Raw genomic sequence first — 18,506 nt, 5'->3', positions numbered from 1 at the left:
GCAGTTAATACAGGTAATGAGTGGAGAACAGGAGGGCTTCTTAAAGAAAAACTAACAGGTCTGTGAGAGCCGGAATTCTTACTGGTTGGTAGGTGATCAAATACTTATGTCATGCAATAAAATGCAAATTAATTACTTAAAAATCATACAATGTGATTTTCTGGATTTTTGTTTTAGATTCCGTCTCTCACAGTTGAAGTGTACCTATGATAAAAATGACAGACCTCTACATGCTTTGTAAGTAGGAAAACCTGCAAAATCGGCAGTGTATCAAATACTTGTTCTCCCCACTGTATATGCCAGGTATGTGGGGCGCCATGTTTGTTGACATTATACAATGCATTCTGGTTGTCACGTAAACATCTGTCAAACCAAAGATGTTATAACAAAATGAGGTGAGGGATGGTTCACTCATCTTTCGAGTAAACTTCCGGAAGTGAATGACGGGAAGTGAGTGATGGTAGACGACACACCCCCTTCAACATGCATACCGCAAACAGATCAAACTCATCTAGTCTCATTTTTTATCTTTGGTTGACCAGAAAAATGAAACATGGCGGTGTCCACAAAATACCCATCGGGTTACTTTCGATTTTTGGAAAGAGTTTTATGAAATTATTTCCATCAATGGTAAACTCACCCGTAATTTCTATTGTCTAATTGAAATTATGATTTCTGTCAGCCGAGAGTTAGTTGAATATGACTGCTTGTGTTTAGGTCAATCTTTCCTCAGTTAATGCTAGGACTAATGTGGCCTACATTTTCCGGTTTGGATGATTGTGTTATGCTGTCGCCACTTCTATTTGCATCCACAAATAAAGTGGTCACATTTGTAAGGACTGTTTGTGCAAAATGTTTGTAAAAAAACACTGTTGCCAGCTCAAACGCTGACTGTTGCGTCAATTGAAGCTGAACGTTCTTAATACATTCTAGTCACTGGGGTTTGAGTGTACGCTGCAGGGACCACTGTAGAATGATCACACCCTGTTTTGGTACGCGTCAAATTCATGTAAAAAAAAGTTTTCTTGAAATCAAAACAGATGAAACATTATGGAGTCCTGGGAAGGCCAAAATGTCATAAATATGCCAACGTTTATCAATTATTTCCCAATTATGCATTTAGATACAGTATATATGTCAACAACATGCATTTAGATACAGTATATATGTCAATCATGATTTGGGGATTTTTCATGAAATATAATCCATAGATCTTTTTTTTGTTGACTGGGTTTCGTGAGGAATCACTCCTATGTCTCCTCCCTCACTACCGTTTTATTAGGAGGATAGAGAACCATTCAAACGTCAACAATAGGTCTGAGAGAATGTGAAGAAAGCAACCCCCCCACACAATCACCCACATACACACATATATACTGTATGCTCGCATGCACACACACCGCAGTCATACCCCGCAGTCATACCCCTGTTGGGCCTTGTTAAAGAGTCAATAGTACAACCCCCCCAACCGTGATGCTGAACGGTTCCATACCCCTGGCCACAAATTACACACACACTCAATTACATACAAATTACACACAGACTCAAACGTAATACAGAAATTAACTCAGAGTCTCAGATGGAGAGAAAGACAAAAAGAGAGCAAGAAAAGAGAGACATTTTTGTATTTCCTGTGTGCCCTGGAGGAGTGGTTGGTTTATTGGCCCATTAGATATCTGGGGATCTGGGTGTATGTTCGAGTTCATTCCAGGAGAATCAAACCGCTAGTTAAGCAGTCTGTGAATGTCATTGAAACTGTTATTAAGGACAACACATTCCAGACACAATGAAAGCACTAACATTCATAAAATGACCGATCCTTTGTTACAATCTTGTTCTCATCTTGTTGTTGGTCTGCCATCATCGACAGAATCGCTCATTGATTGTGACATTCAAAGTGCCTATGAATGCCATATGTCACACTTATAACACTTACACTACCTCTCCTAAAATAGCAAGTCTCTTCTTATTATTGGTGTCCTATAGTAGTGGTTTCTTTGCAGCAATTCGACCATGAAGTCCTGATTCACGGACTTGAGGTCGGGTGATTTTGCGGAGGCACGTAGCCTAGTGGTTAGAGCGTTGGGCCAGTAACCGAAAGGTTGCTGGATCGAATCCCCGAGCTGACAAGGTCAAAATCTGTAGTTCTGCCTCTGAACAAGGCAACGACCCACTGTTCCAAGGCCATCCTTGTAAATAAGAATTTGTTCTTAACTGACTTGCCTAGTTAAATAAAGGTTAAATACACTCTTTTTTTCCTGCCAGGGCATTACAGAGCAGTTGAAGTGTATCAGTCTGCTGAATGCTTTGTTACTGCTACGTACGCTTATAACACTTATACTATCTCTCGTAACTCAATTTTTTCTATTCTCTCCTCCCTTTAGGTGCGTAGCCAGGGTGTAACAGAGGAGCTGAAGTGTCTCAGTCTGTTAAATGCTCTGGATAAAGACCAAGACATCCCAGAGAACCTGGCTCAGCTGTTTGGAGAGCCTTGCATCAAACTGGCCGAGGGCATCAAGGCCTACATCTCTAAGGTAAGAAGAAAACAAATGTAGTGCTCAATGGCAACCTATTCCCTAGATAGTGCACTACAATAGGACCCTGCATCAAACTGGCCAAGGTCATCAAGACCTACAGTACCTGTCAAAGTTTGGACACACCTACTCATTCAAGTATTTTTATTTATTTTTTACTATTTTCTACATTGTAGAATAATAGTGAAGACATTAAAACTATAGTTTGCCCTGAATTCTAAATAAATCACAGAGTGTCACCAGTTAAGCACCCCCACACCATCACACCTCCTCCTCCATGCTTCATGGTGGGAACCACACATGCAGAGATAGTCCGTTCATCTACTCTGCTTCTCACAAAGACACAACTGTTAAATTTGGACTCATCAGACCAAAGGACATATTTCCACTGGTCTAATGTCCATTGCTCGTATTTCTTGGCCCAAGCAAGTCTCTTCTTATTGGTCCTTTTATTAGTGGTTTCTTTGCAGCAAATCGACCATGAAGGCCTGATTCACGTTGTCTCCTCTGAACAGTTGATGTTGATGTCTGTTACTTGAATTTTGTGAAGCATTTATTTGGGCTGCAATTTCTGAGGCTGGTAAGTCTAATGAACTTATTCTCTGCAGCAGAGGTAACTCCGGGTCTTCCTTTCCTGTGGCGGTCCTCATGAGAGCCAATTTCACCATAGCGCTTGAATGGTTTTTGTGACTGCACTTGAAGAAACGTTCAAAGTTATTGGAATTTCCCGCATTGACTGACCTTTATGACTTTGCTTATTTGAGCTGTTCTTGCCCTAATATGGACTTGGTCTTTTACCAAATAGGGCTATCTTCTGTATACCACCCCTACCTTGTCACAACACAACTGATTGGCTCATACGCATTAAGAAGGAAAGAAATTCCACAAATTAACTTTTATCAAGGCACACCTGCTTAACTCTTGTGTGTTTTCCAGGTTTTTGTTAATTACCCAATGTTCGCGTGTCTGATGGACCCACAACATTATTGGGGTTTTAACTTCTTCAGGCTGCAAGCCCGACATCGGTACAGTATCCGGTGAAATTTCATAATGACTAACTTATATACAACGTCGTAACATGAAACATTCTTCAAAATGCAAGTGTCTTACATGCTTCAAAAGCTTAGAATCTTGGTAATCAAACTACGTTTTCCGATTTAAAATAGCTATTACAGAGAACAAATGCCATGCTTTTCTTTGAGAAGAGCGATCAACAACAACAACCATTTTCCGCCATGACACGTTTGACAAATTCACTTCTGAAGGTAAAATTATGACTTACATTCTGATATCTTGCTCTTATTTCTCTTCCCGAGGGTCCCAGTGATCAAACAAAGTGCCGTTTTCTTTGATAAAATCCATTTTTGTAGCCTAAAACGAAACATTTAGGATAACGTTTGCCTCGCGATTTCCATCTCTATCAACTTTTTACTGCGCATTCGAAGCAATTACATACAGTAAACAATCGTTTATCTAGTCATGTGCGAAGTAAAACAGTTATCGCATGTGATGTTGTGGCCACAAAGTCCCTGTGTCATGTCCAGAACTACCGGCATCCCTTGGTTCTTCTCAGGGGCTTCTCCATCTGGCTTCCCCGTATACACTTGCAAGTTCCACGCATATGATGAAGCAGCATCACAGGCAGCCGAGATCTTGATTCCATATTTTGCGGGTTTAGACGGTATGTTCTGCCTGAAGGGGCAGCGGCCACTAAATGGCATAAGCTGCTCTTCAACAGTAACGTTGGGCCTAAGGTTGTAAAACAGGGGAAGGCGGTCCACCCACTTTTCCCACACTGACCTGATTGCAGCTAGCTTGCCTCTCTGCCGCCAAGCTGGTCTGGTGTCTCGGTTATCGAATCGGATAATCCTGGAAATAATGTGGAGGTTTTCCAGAGACATTGTTGCACGGAAAAGTTCTCTGCCAGTTGCTGCATCCCACAGGGAATCTGTGGATTTCCCATTGGATCTGAAAACACCAGCAAGGATAAGAATACAAGATGGCGCCAGAGGGAAGGGCTGCTGTCTTATCGGCTCTTAACCAACCTTGCTATTTAAATTAATTAGTTTGTTTTGTACATAATGTTGTGCTACCGTCTCTTATGACCGAAAGAGCTTCTCGACATCAGAACTGGGATTACTCACCTCAAATTAGACAGAGTTCTTCAATGAGTAGGACGCGAGGGATATACATACAGTTGAAGTCGGAAGTTAACATACACTTAGGTTGGAGTCATTAAAACTCGTTTTTCAACCACTCCACCAATTTCTTAACAAACTATAGTTTTGGCTAATTGTTTACAGACAGATTATTTCACTTATAATTCACTGTATCACAATTCCAGTGGGTCAGAAGTTTACATACATTAAGTTGACTGTGCCTTTAAACAGCTTGGAAAATTCCAGAAAATTATGTCATGGCTTTAGAAGCTTCTGATAGGCTAATTTACATAATTTGAGTCAATTGGAGGTGTACCTGTGGATGTATTTCAAGGCCTTCCTTCAAACTCACTGCCTCTTTGCTTGACATCATGGGAAAATCTAAAGAAATAAGCCAAGACCTCAAAAAAAATGTGTAGACCTCCACAAGTCTGATTCATCCTTGGAGCAATTTCCAAATGCCTGAAGGTACCACGTTCATCTGTACAAACAATAGTACCCAAGTATAAACACCATGGGACCACGCAGCCGTCATACCGCTCAGGAAGAAGGCGCGTTCTGTCTCCTACAGAAGAATGTACTTTGGTGTGAAAAGTGCAAATAAATCCCAGAACAACAGCAAAGGACCTTGTGAAGATGCTGGAGGAAACGGGTACAAAAGTATCTATATCCATAGTAAAACAAGTCCTATATTGACATAACCTGAAAGGCCGCTCAGCAAGGAAGAAGCCACTGCTCCATAACCGCCATAAAAAGCCAGACTACGGTTTGCAACAGCACATGGAGACAAAGATCATACTTTTTGGAGAAATGTCCTCTGGTCTGATGAAACAAAAATAGAACTGTTTGGCCATAATGACCATTGTTATGTTTTGGAGGAAAAAGGGGGAGGCTTGCAAGCCGAAGAACACCATCCCAACCGTGAAGCACGGGGGTGGAAGCATCATGTTGTGGGGGTGCTTTGCTGCAGGAGGGACTGGTGCACTTCACGAAATAGATGGCATCATGAGGTAGGAAAATGATGTGGATATATTGAAGCAACATCTCAAGACATCAGTCAGGAAGTTAAAGCTTGGTCGCAAATGGGTCTTCCAAATGGACAATGACCCCAAGCATACGTGCAAGCAAAGTTGTGGCAAAATGGCTTAAGGACAACAAAGTCAAGGTATTGGAGTGGCCACCACAAAGCCCTGACCTCAATCCTATAGAAAATGTGTGGGCAGAACTGAAAAAGCGTGTGCGAGCAAGGAGGCCTACAAACCTGACTCAGTTACACCAGCTCTGTCAGGAGGAATGGGACAAAATTCATCCAACTTATTGTGGGAAGCTTGTGGAAGGCTACCTGACACATTTGACCCAAGTTAAACAATTTAAAGGCAAAGCTATCAAATACTAATTGAGTGTATGTAAACGTCTGACCCACTGGGAATGTGATGAAAGAAATAAAAGCTGAAATAAATAATTCTTTCTACTATTATTCTGGCATTACACATTCTTAAAATTAAGTGGTGATCCTAACTGACTTAAGACCGGGAATGTTAACTATGATTACATGTCAGGAATTGTGAAAAACTGAGTTTTTAAATGTATTTGGCTAAGGTGTATGTAAACGTCAGACTTCAACTGTACTACGGACTCCCGCCCAGATCTCCGTAATTCGCCGGAAAAGGAAACATCGGATTTGCGGAAAGATATCAGGATGCCTTGTGAGGATCAGGTGACGATTTGCTAATCTGCCCTTGCCTTCCGTTCTGCTCGCTAATGTTCAATCGCTGGAAAATAAATGTGACAAACTGAAAGCACGTATATCTTACCGACGGGACATTTAAAACTGTAATATCTTATGTCTCACAGAGTCATGTCTGAACGAAGACATTAAGAACATAACACTGGTGGGTTATACACTATCGGCAAGACAGAACAGCAGCCTCTGGTAAGACACGGGGCGGGGCCTATGCATATTTGTAAACAATTGCTGGTGCACGATATCTAAGGAAGTCTCAAGGTTTTGCTCACCTGAGGTAGAGTATCTCATGATAAGTTGTACGCCACACTATCTACCTAGAGTTTTCATCTGTATTTTTCTTGCTGTCTACATACCACCACAGACCGAGCCAGGCACTAAAACCGCACTCAATGAGCTGTATTCCAGCCACAAGCAAACAGGATAACGCTCATCCAGAGGCGGCGCATCTAGTGGCCGGGGACTTTAATGCAGGGAAACTTAAATCAGTTTTACCTCATTTCTATCAGCATGTTAAATGTACAACCAGAGGGAAAACAATTCTAGACCACCTTTATTCCACACACAGAGATGCGTACAAAGCTCTCCCTCGCCCTCCATTTGGCAAATCTGACCATAACTCTATTCTCCTGATTCCTGCTTACAAACAAAAATGAAAGCAGGAAGCACCAGTGACTCTGTATATAAAACAAGTGGTCAGATGAAGCAGACGCTAAACTACAGGACTGTTTTGCTAGCACAGACTGGAATATGTTCCGGGATTCTTCCGATGGTATTGAGGAGTACACCACATCAGTAACTGGCTTCATTAATAAGTACATCGAGGACGTCGTCAGCAGGCAACATTCACACTGAGCTAAAGGGTAAAGCTGCCGCTTTCAAGGAGCAGGACTCTAACCCGGAAACTTATAAGAAATCCTGCTATGCCCTCCAACGAACCATCAAACAGGAAAAGCGCCAATACAGGACTTAGATGGAATCGTACTACACTGGCTCCGACGCTCGTCGGATGTGGCAGGGCTTGCAAACTGTTACAGATTACAAATGGAAGCAGCGCCGAGAGCTGCTCAGTAACACGTGCCTACCAGACGAGCTAAATAACTTATATTCTCGCTTCGAGGCAAGTAACACTAAAACATGCATGAGAGCATCAGCTGCTCCGGATGACTGTTACATCGGCTTTTCGCAGCCGATGTAAGACCTTTAAACTGGACAACATTCACAAGGCCACTGGGCCAAACGGATTACCAGGATGTGTACTCCGAGCATGTGCTGACCAACTGGCAAGTGTCTTCACTTACATCTTCAAACTCTCCCTATCTGAGTCTGTAATACCAACATGTTTCAAGCAGACCACCATAGTTCCTGTGCCCAAGAACACCAAGGTAAACTCCCTAAATGACTACCGACCCGTAGCACTCACATCTGCAGCCCTGAATTTTTTTGAAAGGCTCACATCAACACCATTATCCCAGAAACCATAGACCCACTACAATTTGCATACCGCCCCAACAGATCAACAGATGATGCAATCTCTATTGCACTCCACACTGCCCTTTCCCACCCGGAGAAAAGGAACACCTATGTGAGAATGCTGTTCATTGACTACAGTTCAGCGTTCAACACCATAGCGCCTTCAAAGCTCATCACTAAGCTAAGGACCCTGTGACTAAACATCTCCCTCTGCAACTGAATCATGGACTTCCTGACAGGCCACCCCCAGGTGCTCAGGGTAGGTAACAACACATCCGCCACGCTGATCCTCAACACAGGGGCCCCTCAGGGGTGCGTGCTCAGTCCCCTCCTGTATTCCCTGTTCACTCATAACTGCACGACTCCAACACCATCATTCAGTTTGCCGATGACACAACAGTGGTAGGCCTGATGACCGACAATGACGAGACAGCCTATAGGGAGGAGGACAGAGATCTGACAGTGTGGTGCCAGGACAACAACCTCTCCCTCAACATGATCAAGACAAAGGAGTTGATTGTGGACTTCAGGAAAAGGAGAACCGAGCATGCCACATTCTCATCGACAGGGCTGTAATGGAGCAGGTTGAGAGCTTCAAGTTTTTTGGCGTCCACATCACCAACAAACTAACATGGTCCAAGCACACAAAGTTAGTCGTGAAGAGGGCACGGCAAAATCTATTCCTCTTCAGGAGACTGAAAAGATTTGGCATGGGTCGTCAGATCTTCTAAAGGTTTTACAGCTGAACCATCGAGAGCATCCTGACGGGTTGCATCACTGCCTGGTATGGCAACTGCTCGGCCTCCGACCGCGAGGCACTACAGAGGGTACTGCGTTCGGCCCAGTACATCACTGGGGCCAAGCTTCCTTCCATCCAGGACCTCTATACCAGGCGGTGACAGAGTAAGGCCCTACAAATTGTCAAAGACTCCAGCCACCCTAGTCATAGACTGTTCTCTCTGCTACTGCACGGCAAGCGGTACCGGAGCGCCAAAGTCTAGGTCCAAGAGGCTTCGGCATAGCTTCTACCCTCAAGCCATATGACTCCTGAACAGCTAATCAAATCAAATAGAATTTATTTATATAGCCCTTCTTACATCAGCTGATATATCAAAGTGCTGTACAGAAACCCAGCCTAAAACCCTAAACAGCAAGCAATGCAGGTGTAGAAGCACGGTGGCTAGGAAAAACTCTTTAGAAAGGCCAAAACCTAGGAAGAAACCTAGAGAGGAACCAGGCTAAGAGGGGTGGCCAGTCCTCTTCTGGCTGTGCCGGGTGAAGATTATAATCAAATGGTTGCCCAGAGTATTTGCATTGCCCCCCCTTTTACGCTACTGCTCTCTGTTATTATCTATGCATAGTCACTTTAATAACTCTACCTACATGTACATAATTACCTCAATTACTTTGACACCGGTGCCCCCTGCACATTGACACATTGACTCTGTACCGGTACCCCCTGTATATAGCCCCACTAATGTTATTTACTGCTGCTCTTTAATTATTTGTTATCTCTTACTTTTTTTAGGGATTTTCTTAAAACTGAATTGTTGGTTAAGTAAGCATTTTACTGTATGGTCTACACCTGTTGTATTCGGCGCATGTGACAAATAAAGTTTTATTTGATTTGAACCCCAAAGTGTGCATGTAAATGAGGCTGGTCCTGGGGCTCGCTGCTGACGGGGAGGTCCTGGGGTTGGCTGAGGGTCAATCTCATCCTCTTCTTCCAACTCACTGTCAGACTCCGAATTGACAGAGACATGGTCCTCATATTCTGAAAATTCTTCATCTTCCAAAGTGGGAGACGCTCCTTCCACACAAGCTTCTCTCTTTGCAAAAATATTTCTCAGGCCCTCTGAGCAGAGATTATTTTTGCCATACCGATTGATTGTGGTAAGGACCCACACATGCAAAGTATTTATTTGTTGTGTCCCTCCCCCAATTTGCACCTGGCTGGGGTAGAGTGTGGGAAATGCAGAATTTTTTACAATGTATCGAAATAATGTATTGTAATAAGTGTGCAGGTTCCCCAAAGACATTTGTGTAATTTCACACACTACAAAGGGTAAAGAGTGCGAGAAGCGGGAGACAGGCAGACAGGCAGGGAGTGAGACAGGTTCTTGGTGCTATGTTGAAACAGCAGGCCCAGAGAGGAGGAAGACAGAGTGAAGGCACACAGAAAACCTTTTTGTTTCATTTTTACTTGTTTTAACCTACACACACACACTTTTCCACAGTTTCATAACTTTTATTTCCGTCCAGTGGACCCGAACACCACATATGTAATGTAAATATGTAGGGGGGTGCACAGTGTGCACTGAATGACGATGTGTTATTTTACATGTTATTCACAGAAAATTAGCCAAGGCCAATGCGTCTCAGGTTGAAAAAACGTTTTACTTTAGTAAACATTGAAAATTGGTCCCACAGACCCGAACAACACACAAGGGTTAATTGAAATGCATTCCAGGTAACTACCTCATGAAGCTGGTTGAGAGAATGCCAAGAGTGTGCAAAGCTGTCATAAAGGCAAAGGGTGTCTACTTTGAAGAATCTCAAATATATTTTCATTTGTTTAACACTTTTCTGAGTTACTACATGATTCCATATGTGTTATTTCATAGTTTTGACTACAATGTAGAAAATTGTACAAATAAAGAAAACCATTGGATGAGTAGGTATGTCCACACTTTTGACTGGTACTGTACATCTCTAAGTTAAGACGAACACAGACGCACCCTATTCCCTAGATGGGGCCCTGTATCAAACTGGCCAAGGGCATCAATGCATACATCTCTCATACAAGGTAAGACCTCACAGATATAGGCTATGCCCCCTATCCCTACAGATGTTTAATGTCCCCTATCCCTACAGTAGATATTTAAGCAATAAGGCCCAAGGGGTTGTGGTATATGGCCAATATACCACGGCTAAGGGCTGTTCTTAATCACGACGCAACGCTGAGTACCTGGATACAGCCCTTAGCTGTGGTATATTGACCATACTGTATACCACAAACCCCTGAGGTGCCTTATTGCCATTAGAAGAGTACAAAGTAATATATTTTCATACCCAATCATCATTCAGGGCTCGAATCACCCAGTTTATAATAGATCATGTACTACTTTGTGAATGGACATCCCAATAGTTAGCACAGCGAATAGAATGGTTAGATAAGAGGACATTCCATATTTAAAAGCAATATACCTTGGTACAGTGCATTTGGAAGGTATTCAGACCCCTTGACTTTTTCCACATTTTGTTAGTTTACAGACTTGTTCTAAAATGAATCTAAAATGTGTTTTCTCAATCTACACACAATACCCCATAATGACAAAGCAAAAACAGGTTTAGAAATGTTTGAACCCCCCCCCACCTTTGGCAGCGATTAGAGCCTCGAGTTTTCTTGGGTATGACGCTACAAGCTTGGCACACCTGTATTTGGGGAGTTTCTCCCATTCTTCTCTGCAGATCCTCTTAAGCTCTGTCAGGCTGGATGGGGAGTGTCGCTTCACAGATAATTTCAGGTCTCCAGAGATGTTCGATCGGGTTCAAGTCCGGGCTTTGGCTGGGTGACTCAAGGATATTCAGAGACTTGTCCCGAAGCCACTCCTGCGTTGTCTTGGCTGTGTGCTCAGGGTAGTTGTACTGTTAGACTAGGGCAAAGGTTCACCTTCCGATGTCCTGAGCGCTCTGGAGCAGGATTTCATCAAGGATCTCTCTGTACTTTTCTCCGTTCATCTTTCCCTTGATCCTGACTAGTCTCCCAGTCCCTGCCGTTGAAAATATCCCCACAGCATGATGCTGCCACCACCATGCTTCACCGTAGGGATGGTGCCAGGTTTCCTCCAGACCTGATGCTTAGCATTCATTTTATGCCTTTGTCATCACCTGTAAAAAAAAATATATATATTTTTGAATTCTATCACGCCAGAGTTCTATTGTGCGGCCAAGTCGAAGGACTGTAAATAATCATGTAGATTCACACCTGTGTTCTACAAATACATAGTGGATTGGTCTGAGAAAGTGTGTGTGTTTGTGTGACATGAAGCGGTAAATAGTTCTAAATTATACATTGTACAACTGACGAGCCAAATACAAGGTGCAGATTGGCTGACTCAGACCAATCCACTATTTATTTGAAGAACACTGGTGTTCAGGGAACATTCCACTGGCTGTCAGCATGAAGGTTCTCTACATACATTCCATTCTGTGTGAGAGCACAGCAAATTTACGGGTGTTAAATCTAAGTGTTAGGGTGAAACGTGTTTTGAGTGTTGTATCTGAGTGTTGATTCTAGTGGGGTTTCCACTAGTGGGATTGAAATCGACACCACCTGCAGTGAATAAATTAAGTGTTATTTGAATCACCACTAACTCGACTGTGTTGAGTTAATTTACGTTAACTCTTTGATTTTGGAAAAGAAATGAGAGGGACCTCATTATCACATAAATCAACTGTTATTGGTTGCATTCACGTGCTTTGTATTTTGCAGATGTTACTGCTGGTGTAGTGAAATGCTTGTTTTTCTAGCTCGTGCAGAAATATCTAACATTACACAACAGCACACACAAATATCTAAGTAAAAGAATGGAATTAAGACATATGGAAATGTTAGGACCAGCAAAGTCAGAGTCCGGAGTGTAAATATATACAGTGCATTCAGAAACTATTACGAAAGTATATACAGTATACCGGGGTATTTGGAAAAAGTCACAGATGGTTTTTCAATACCATTGAAACGATTACTTTGAAGTTTTTTTAAATACATTTGAATATTTGTAGTACTTTTAAGTAAATACCTGCAGTCAAGTTGCGCAATACGTTAGGAGATAAAGAACATTGCGTTCTTCATTTCACCGGTCACGTTATTATGAAGCTTAAAGTAGTCCCCAGTCACGTGGTGTTTGTTTACAAGCACACAAAGGCGAGAGACCGGAGCCTTCTGAGTCACTCATTATTGTGCAGCATGCGCCAGGTGATCTAATTACAGTATGGAATTCACAACTAAATGTTTGCCATAAAGATATTTTATAGCTATTAAGTTAACTGTCTAAAATGTACTAAATGCTTTGCAGTTGTGCATTTGGTTTGCTAATTTAGTAGCTAGTTAGCTTTCTAGCTAAGGGTTAGCGTCTTCCAAAATTAAGCATTCGCTTGATAACAGCAAAGAATCCGCTCCTGGATCAGGAGCCTTGCTGGCTAATTTTTATTTATGCGTGCAGCAAACTGTGTAGCATTTTTGAATTACTTGTATACTTGTATAGTTTAGGTCATAAACTGTACAAAATGTTTGCAATGCGCTCGTTAGCATTTAGTTAGCATTCTTTATGGGATGTTACATGTATTTGTTACTCTGTAATCCGAAGGATAGCATTCTTTATCCCTTTACACTTGTGTGTATAAGGTAGTAGTTGTGGAATTGTTAGGTTAGATTAGTTGTTGGTTATTACAGCATTGTCGGAACTAGAAGCACAAGCATTTCGCTACACTCGCATTAACATCTGCTAACCATGTGTATGTGACAAATAAAATTTGATTTGATTTGATGCTATCAGTGGGGTTCGAAAACAGAGCCCCTTGTGTTCAGTGCCAGTATTACAGCATATCCTGGTATGGCACAAGGTTGGTATGTAGGTATGACAATCTGGATACTGCCCAAGCCTATTAGGTAGTCTTATTTATAAATATTTCCTACCTTGGCAGTCATTCTAACTGCAGTTGCGGGTGATTAAAGTTCCAATTGTTGGCTATCCTAACTCTGGCTGGATTCCAATAGGAATTATATAACACTTTGTCAGCCAGTATAATGTGACTTGCTGATGTGGCCTGCAAACCAGAAGTTTCAAACAACTGTGTTAGGGTAAAGCTAGGTTGTCAAAGTATAGTATTGTAAAAAAATAAAGAAAAATGTATTGTCATAAATAATAAAATATTTATGATAAAATATTCACTTAGGCACTTAGGTTGAAAGCCATCGAATGCAACAATCATGTCTCTGTCACTAGCAAACATAGTCATGGGTGGAACTGGTACCTCTAAAATTCACTCTAAAGGCACCCTAGGAAATAAATGCAAATTTACACCCTACAGTGTTAAAACAACACCCCAAAAAAGAGTTACTGTTACACCACATTTTTTGATTCAGTAACACTGAGAAAGTGTAACAGCATCAGCTCCAATGATTTGAAATGTGTAACACCCATTGTATTATGTACCCAAGACTCTTGGGGTGTTGGTTTATCACTGTATGAAATGGTCACATATCATTTCTAAGAAAGTGTTACATTTAACACTGTGGGTGTTAAAAATCAGATCGCAAATTTACTGTGAGGAGAGTATTGGGTTTGACAGCATTGGGTTAAAGTGTTTGGATTTAGTTCTGTCTTTGTCATGTTTAGGGTCCCTTCATAAAGCAATATGGTGTCTTCCATTTAATGGGGTTTTCAACACCCACGTAACATGTACATGTGAACACGTGCGCACACACAGTCAAAAGCCACACATACACACGTAACTACACACTCTGTTGAGCTCCCTTGCCCCTAAAATATGGGGCACCATTCACAGAGTCTGACCATCATAGATCAACACAACCTAAATCAGCCATCTCTGGTAGTACAATGAGTCACATAGATCTCGGGCCATCTGTATCGGAGATCAGTTTTGCCTTTTAGATCACAATGAATATCATTACATGGACAGGCAGTACCATATCCTAGATCAGCAGTCCTAATCGGGTGCTTGATACATATGGACCCTGGGTCACATAGGTCTGCTTTTGGTTCAGATTACCTTGATTTCTACTGAGTCAGTGAGTTTAATGATGAGTCATAGTCTGTACCACACACTACCTTAACACAGACACCACCACAGGCATTCCCCATCTGTGGTATCTGATTATTTCTGCATCCCCCTCATTTCCTTACTTCTCTGCTTCAATACAGACACACACACACACACACACACACACACACACACACACTCTGACAGTCACCGTTCCACCACAATTATACAATTGTCCTATCGCCAGTCCTGTCGCCAGTTGTAATAGAAATGGAATGTCTTATTTCTTGTGGTGTAAATTTACTTGGATAGAGTGGATGTATATATTTGTTTGTGCATGCATGCGTGTGCATGTGAATGTATGTGCCTGTTAATTGACTTGGATTGGGGATGTATGAGACTGAGCTTGTCCAAAGCGAACCCCCTGAGGCTACACAATGTCTCCTTCAGAATGAACATCTGCCTGACTGCACACACTGTATTGTAGCCCAAGTTCATGGAGAAGAAAAGTAGATACTTGTAAAATCATACTTCCCCTCTTGAAAACCGTATTGTACATTGCTCTCCGTTACTATTTATTCATAAGGACATTAGCTGAGAATACATGATCCCAATTTTAGCTTCAAGACGCAGGCAATGTGAAAAACCGAAAAGGTATTTTGTGCTGATTTATTGGCACATTGAACCATGTCGCGCACCGTAGTTTACAAACTCAGTGGATAGTGCCAAAACAATGATGTCATATCTGAATTCTGACATCTTTATGCACATTTGACATTATGCCCTTACCTAAGGAATGTTTAGGGGCTCTATGCAACGCTCTTAAAGTGGAACTGACAGTGTGTTAACTACTTTGCAGATATGAAATAGACAATTATAATATTTGTTAAAAATATGAAATTCCCAGCTTATGCTTCAAAACTAACTTCATAAGAGGTTTTAAAAATAGGTTGTATTTGACAAAAAATTCCAATGACATTGTTGGCAGAATATGTGGATGCAGTTCAATACATGATTAATATAAATAGCTGAGTTTAATATATACTCAGCAAGAAAAGAAACGTCCCTTTTTCTGGACCCTGTCTTTCAAAGATAATTTGTAAAAATCCAAATAACACAGATCTTCATTGTAAAGGGTTTAAACACTGTTTCCCATGCTTGTTCAGTGAACCATAAACAATTAATGAACATGTACCTGTGGAACGGTCGTTAAGACACTAACAGCTTACAGATGGTAGGCAATTAAGGTCACAGTTATGAAAACTTAGGACACTAAAGAGGCATTTCTACTGACTCTGAAAACACCAAAAGAAAGATGCCCAGGGTCCCTGCTCATCTGCGTGAAAGTTCCTTAGGCATGCTGCAAGGAGGCATGAGGACTGCAGATATGGCCAGGGCAAAAAATTGCAATGTCCGTACTGTGAGACGCCTAAGACAGCGCTACAGGGAAACAGGGTGGACAGCTGATCGTCCTCGCAGTGGCAGACCACGTGTAACAACACCTGCACAGGATCAGTACATCCGAAAATCACACCAGCGGGACAGGTACAGGATGGACACAACAACTGCCCGAGTTACACCAGGAACGCACAATGCCTCCATCAGTGCTCAGACTGTCCACAATAGGCTGAGAGAGGCTGGACTGAGGGCTTGTAGGCCTGTTGTAAGGCAGCTCCTCACCAGACATCCCCGGCAACAACGTTGCCTATGGGCACAAACCCACCGTTGCTGGACCAGACAGGGCTGGCAAAAAAGTGCTCTTCACTGACGAGTCACGGTTTTGTCTTACCAGGGGTGATGGTCGGATTCGCATTTATCATCGAAGGAATGAGCGTTACACCAAGGCCTGTACTCTGGAGCGGGATCGATTTGGAGGGGGAGGTTCCGTCATGGTGTGGGGCGGTGTGTCACAGCATCATCGGACTGAGCTTTTTGTCATTGCAGCCAATCTCAATGCTGTGCGTTACAGGGAAGACATCCTCATCCTGACATGACCCTCCAGCATGACAATGCCACTCGCCATACAGCTCGTTCTGTGTGTGATTTCCTGCAAGACAGGAATGTCAGTGTTCTTCCATGTTCTCCCCCCCCCCCCCCCCCAGAATGTCCAAGAACCTGCATGTGCCTTGGTGGAAGAGTGGGGTAACATCTCACAGCAAGAACTGACAAATCTGGTGCAGTCCATGAGGAGGAGATGCGCTGCAGCACTTAATGCAGCTGGTGGCCACACCAGATACTGACTGTTACTTTTGATTTTGACCCCCCCTTTGTTCAGGGACACCTTATTCCATTTCTGTTAGTCACATGTCTGTGGAACTTGTTCAGTTTGTCTCAGTTGTTGAATCTTGTTATGTTCATACAAATATTTACACAGTTTTCTGAAAATAAATGCAGTTGACAGTGAGAGGACAGTGAGTTTAATTCACCAATACATTTCTTGGTTGTCACAAAAATATTGCTATCAGGTTGTAAATCACAGCTGGCCTTGTTTACATTGTTTGCTGCCTCCACCCATTTGGGATGCACCGTTTCAGTATGACTCAATATTTTGAAGAAAAATGGACGACTGTAACTAAGGCTGGGAATGTCAATACAATCAAACTAGCAAGGGCAATGATCACAAGTCAGTCATAACATGGCTAATAGGCTAGCACACGTGTAAAACACAAGGCCCTGCAGGCCGAATAGAACACACAAGCGAGCATAAATGAGTCAACGGTTGAGTCATCTACTATATGAAATTACAGCCTGATGCGCACGCATCTGTGTATGGAAACTTAAATGATGCTGCTTTTGTTTGTCCCATTTACATCATGCAGCGGGGGGGAAGTGTACATGCGATAGTACTAGCTAGGCTATGAAAATGTTGTAGTCTGGCTTCGGTTTAAAAAGTTTGAGTGGGTTTATCTCATGTTCCCTGGTTAGATTTTAGCTTATCTCTCTCTGTCGAGCATTAGTTGGTGATCTCGTAGTTCGTGTGTATAGTTAGCTGAGGGGGAGAAAGCCTACCTTTTCATTGTTGTTTGATCAATAGAACTGTGAAGTTCCCGAACGTGGAATTCACATATTTGCTGATATCCATGCAGGTGGCTTTTGGCAAATGCGTTCTAATGAGCTGAAGTCGAACTGTTGCTACTGCCTGTAAACACACATTCCAGTTCAAATGATTGATTTCAGGCCCTTGTGGCAAATGTCTTATTTGCATATAGGCCTACTGTAGCTCTGATTGGCTATGGCACACCGGTCTGCCTAGACTCCGGTCCTGGACAAGACAGATGTTTATGTTAGGTTTTATTTACTGCAGTGTCTATTAATTGTCCAAATGCATGGCCGCTTTCCCACTCTACATTGCTGTTGAATTTTCGCAAATGCCTTACTATAAGTCATTCCCAAACATTCTATGAATTTATGAAAACTTGACCATCTAAGTGATCGCTTGTCATAAAAATAAAAAAGTGTCTTATTCTTCCTGTGTGTATATGAACAGATTTTATGTTGCTAAATCTCTGTCAGTTCCACTTTAAACAATTCCCTTAGGTATGGGAAAATTATTCCTGAAGGTAAATCCTTAAGGGAAACAAACACTTAATGTTCTTTGCAACTGGGGCAATTCTTAATTTTTTTCAATTAGGGTTAACAAGTGTTAGGCTATGCTAGGCCAAATGGCTAACATTAGGTTAGCGTAAGCCAAACCCAGCACTTGGCTTGCTCTTTCTGCTCAGTGTTCTTGCATGAAAATACTCAGGCTAATCAGTGCCGATGGTTTTCTGTGGGGCTTTGGCTGGTCTGTGTTAGATTCTGTCGTTGTAT

At 42.2% G+C, this 18,506-nt stretch overlaps 1 protein-coding gene across 1 annotated transcript in view; it reads left to right on the top strand.

Annotated features, from left to right (window-relative positions):
• Nucleotides 1-18,506, top strand: part of tnfsf10l (TNF superfamily member 10, like) — a 76,004-nt gene that overhangs the window by 25,441 nt on the left and 32,057 nt on the right. The window contains exon 2 of the mRNA XM_071333300.1: nt 2,385-2,534. Coding sequence (XP_071189401.1) covers nt 2,385-2,534 — 150 coding nt within the window. The remainder of the gene's footprint in view (nt 1-2,384; nt 2,535-18,506) is intronic.

This window comes from Salvelinus alpinus, chromosome 11 (genome assembly GCF_045679555.1).
Source record: "Salvelinus alpinus chromosome 11, SLU_Salpinus.1, whole genome shotgun sequence".
Taxonomy (NCBI): Eukaryota; Metazoa; Chordata; class Actinopteri; order Salmoniformes; family Salmonidae; genus Salvelinus; species Salvelinus alpinus.
Note: the sequence above shows the minus strand (reverse complement) of the source record. Positions and strands in the feature narration are given on the sequence as shown.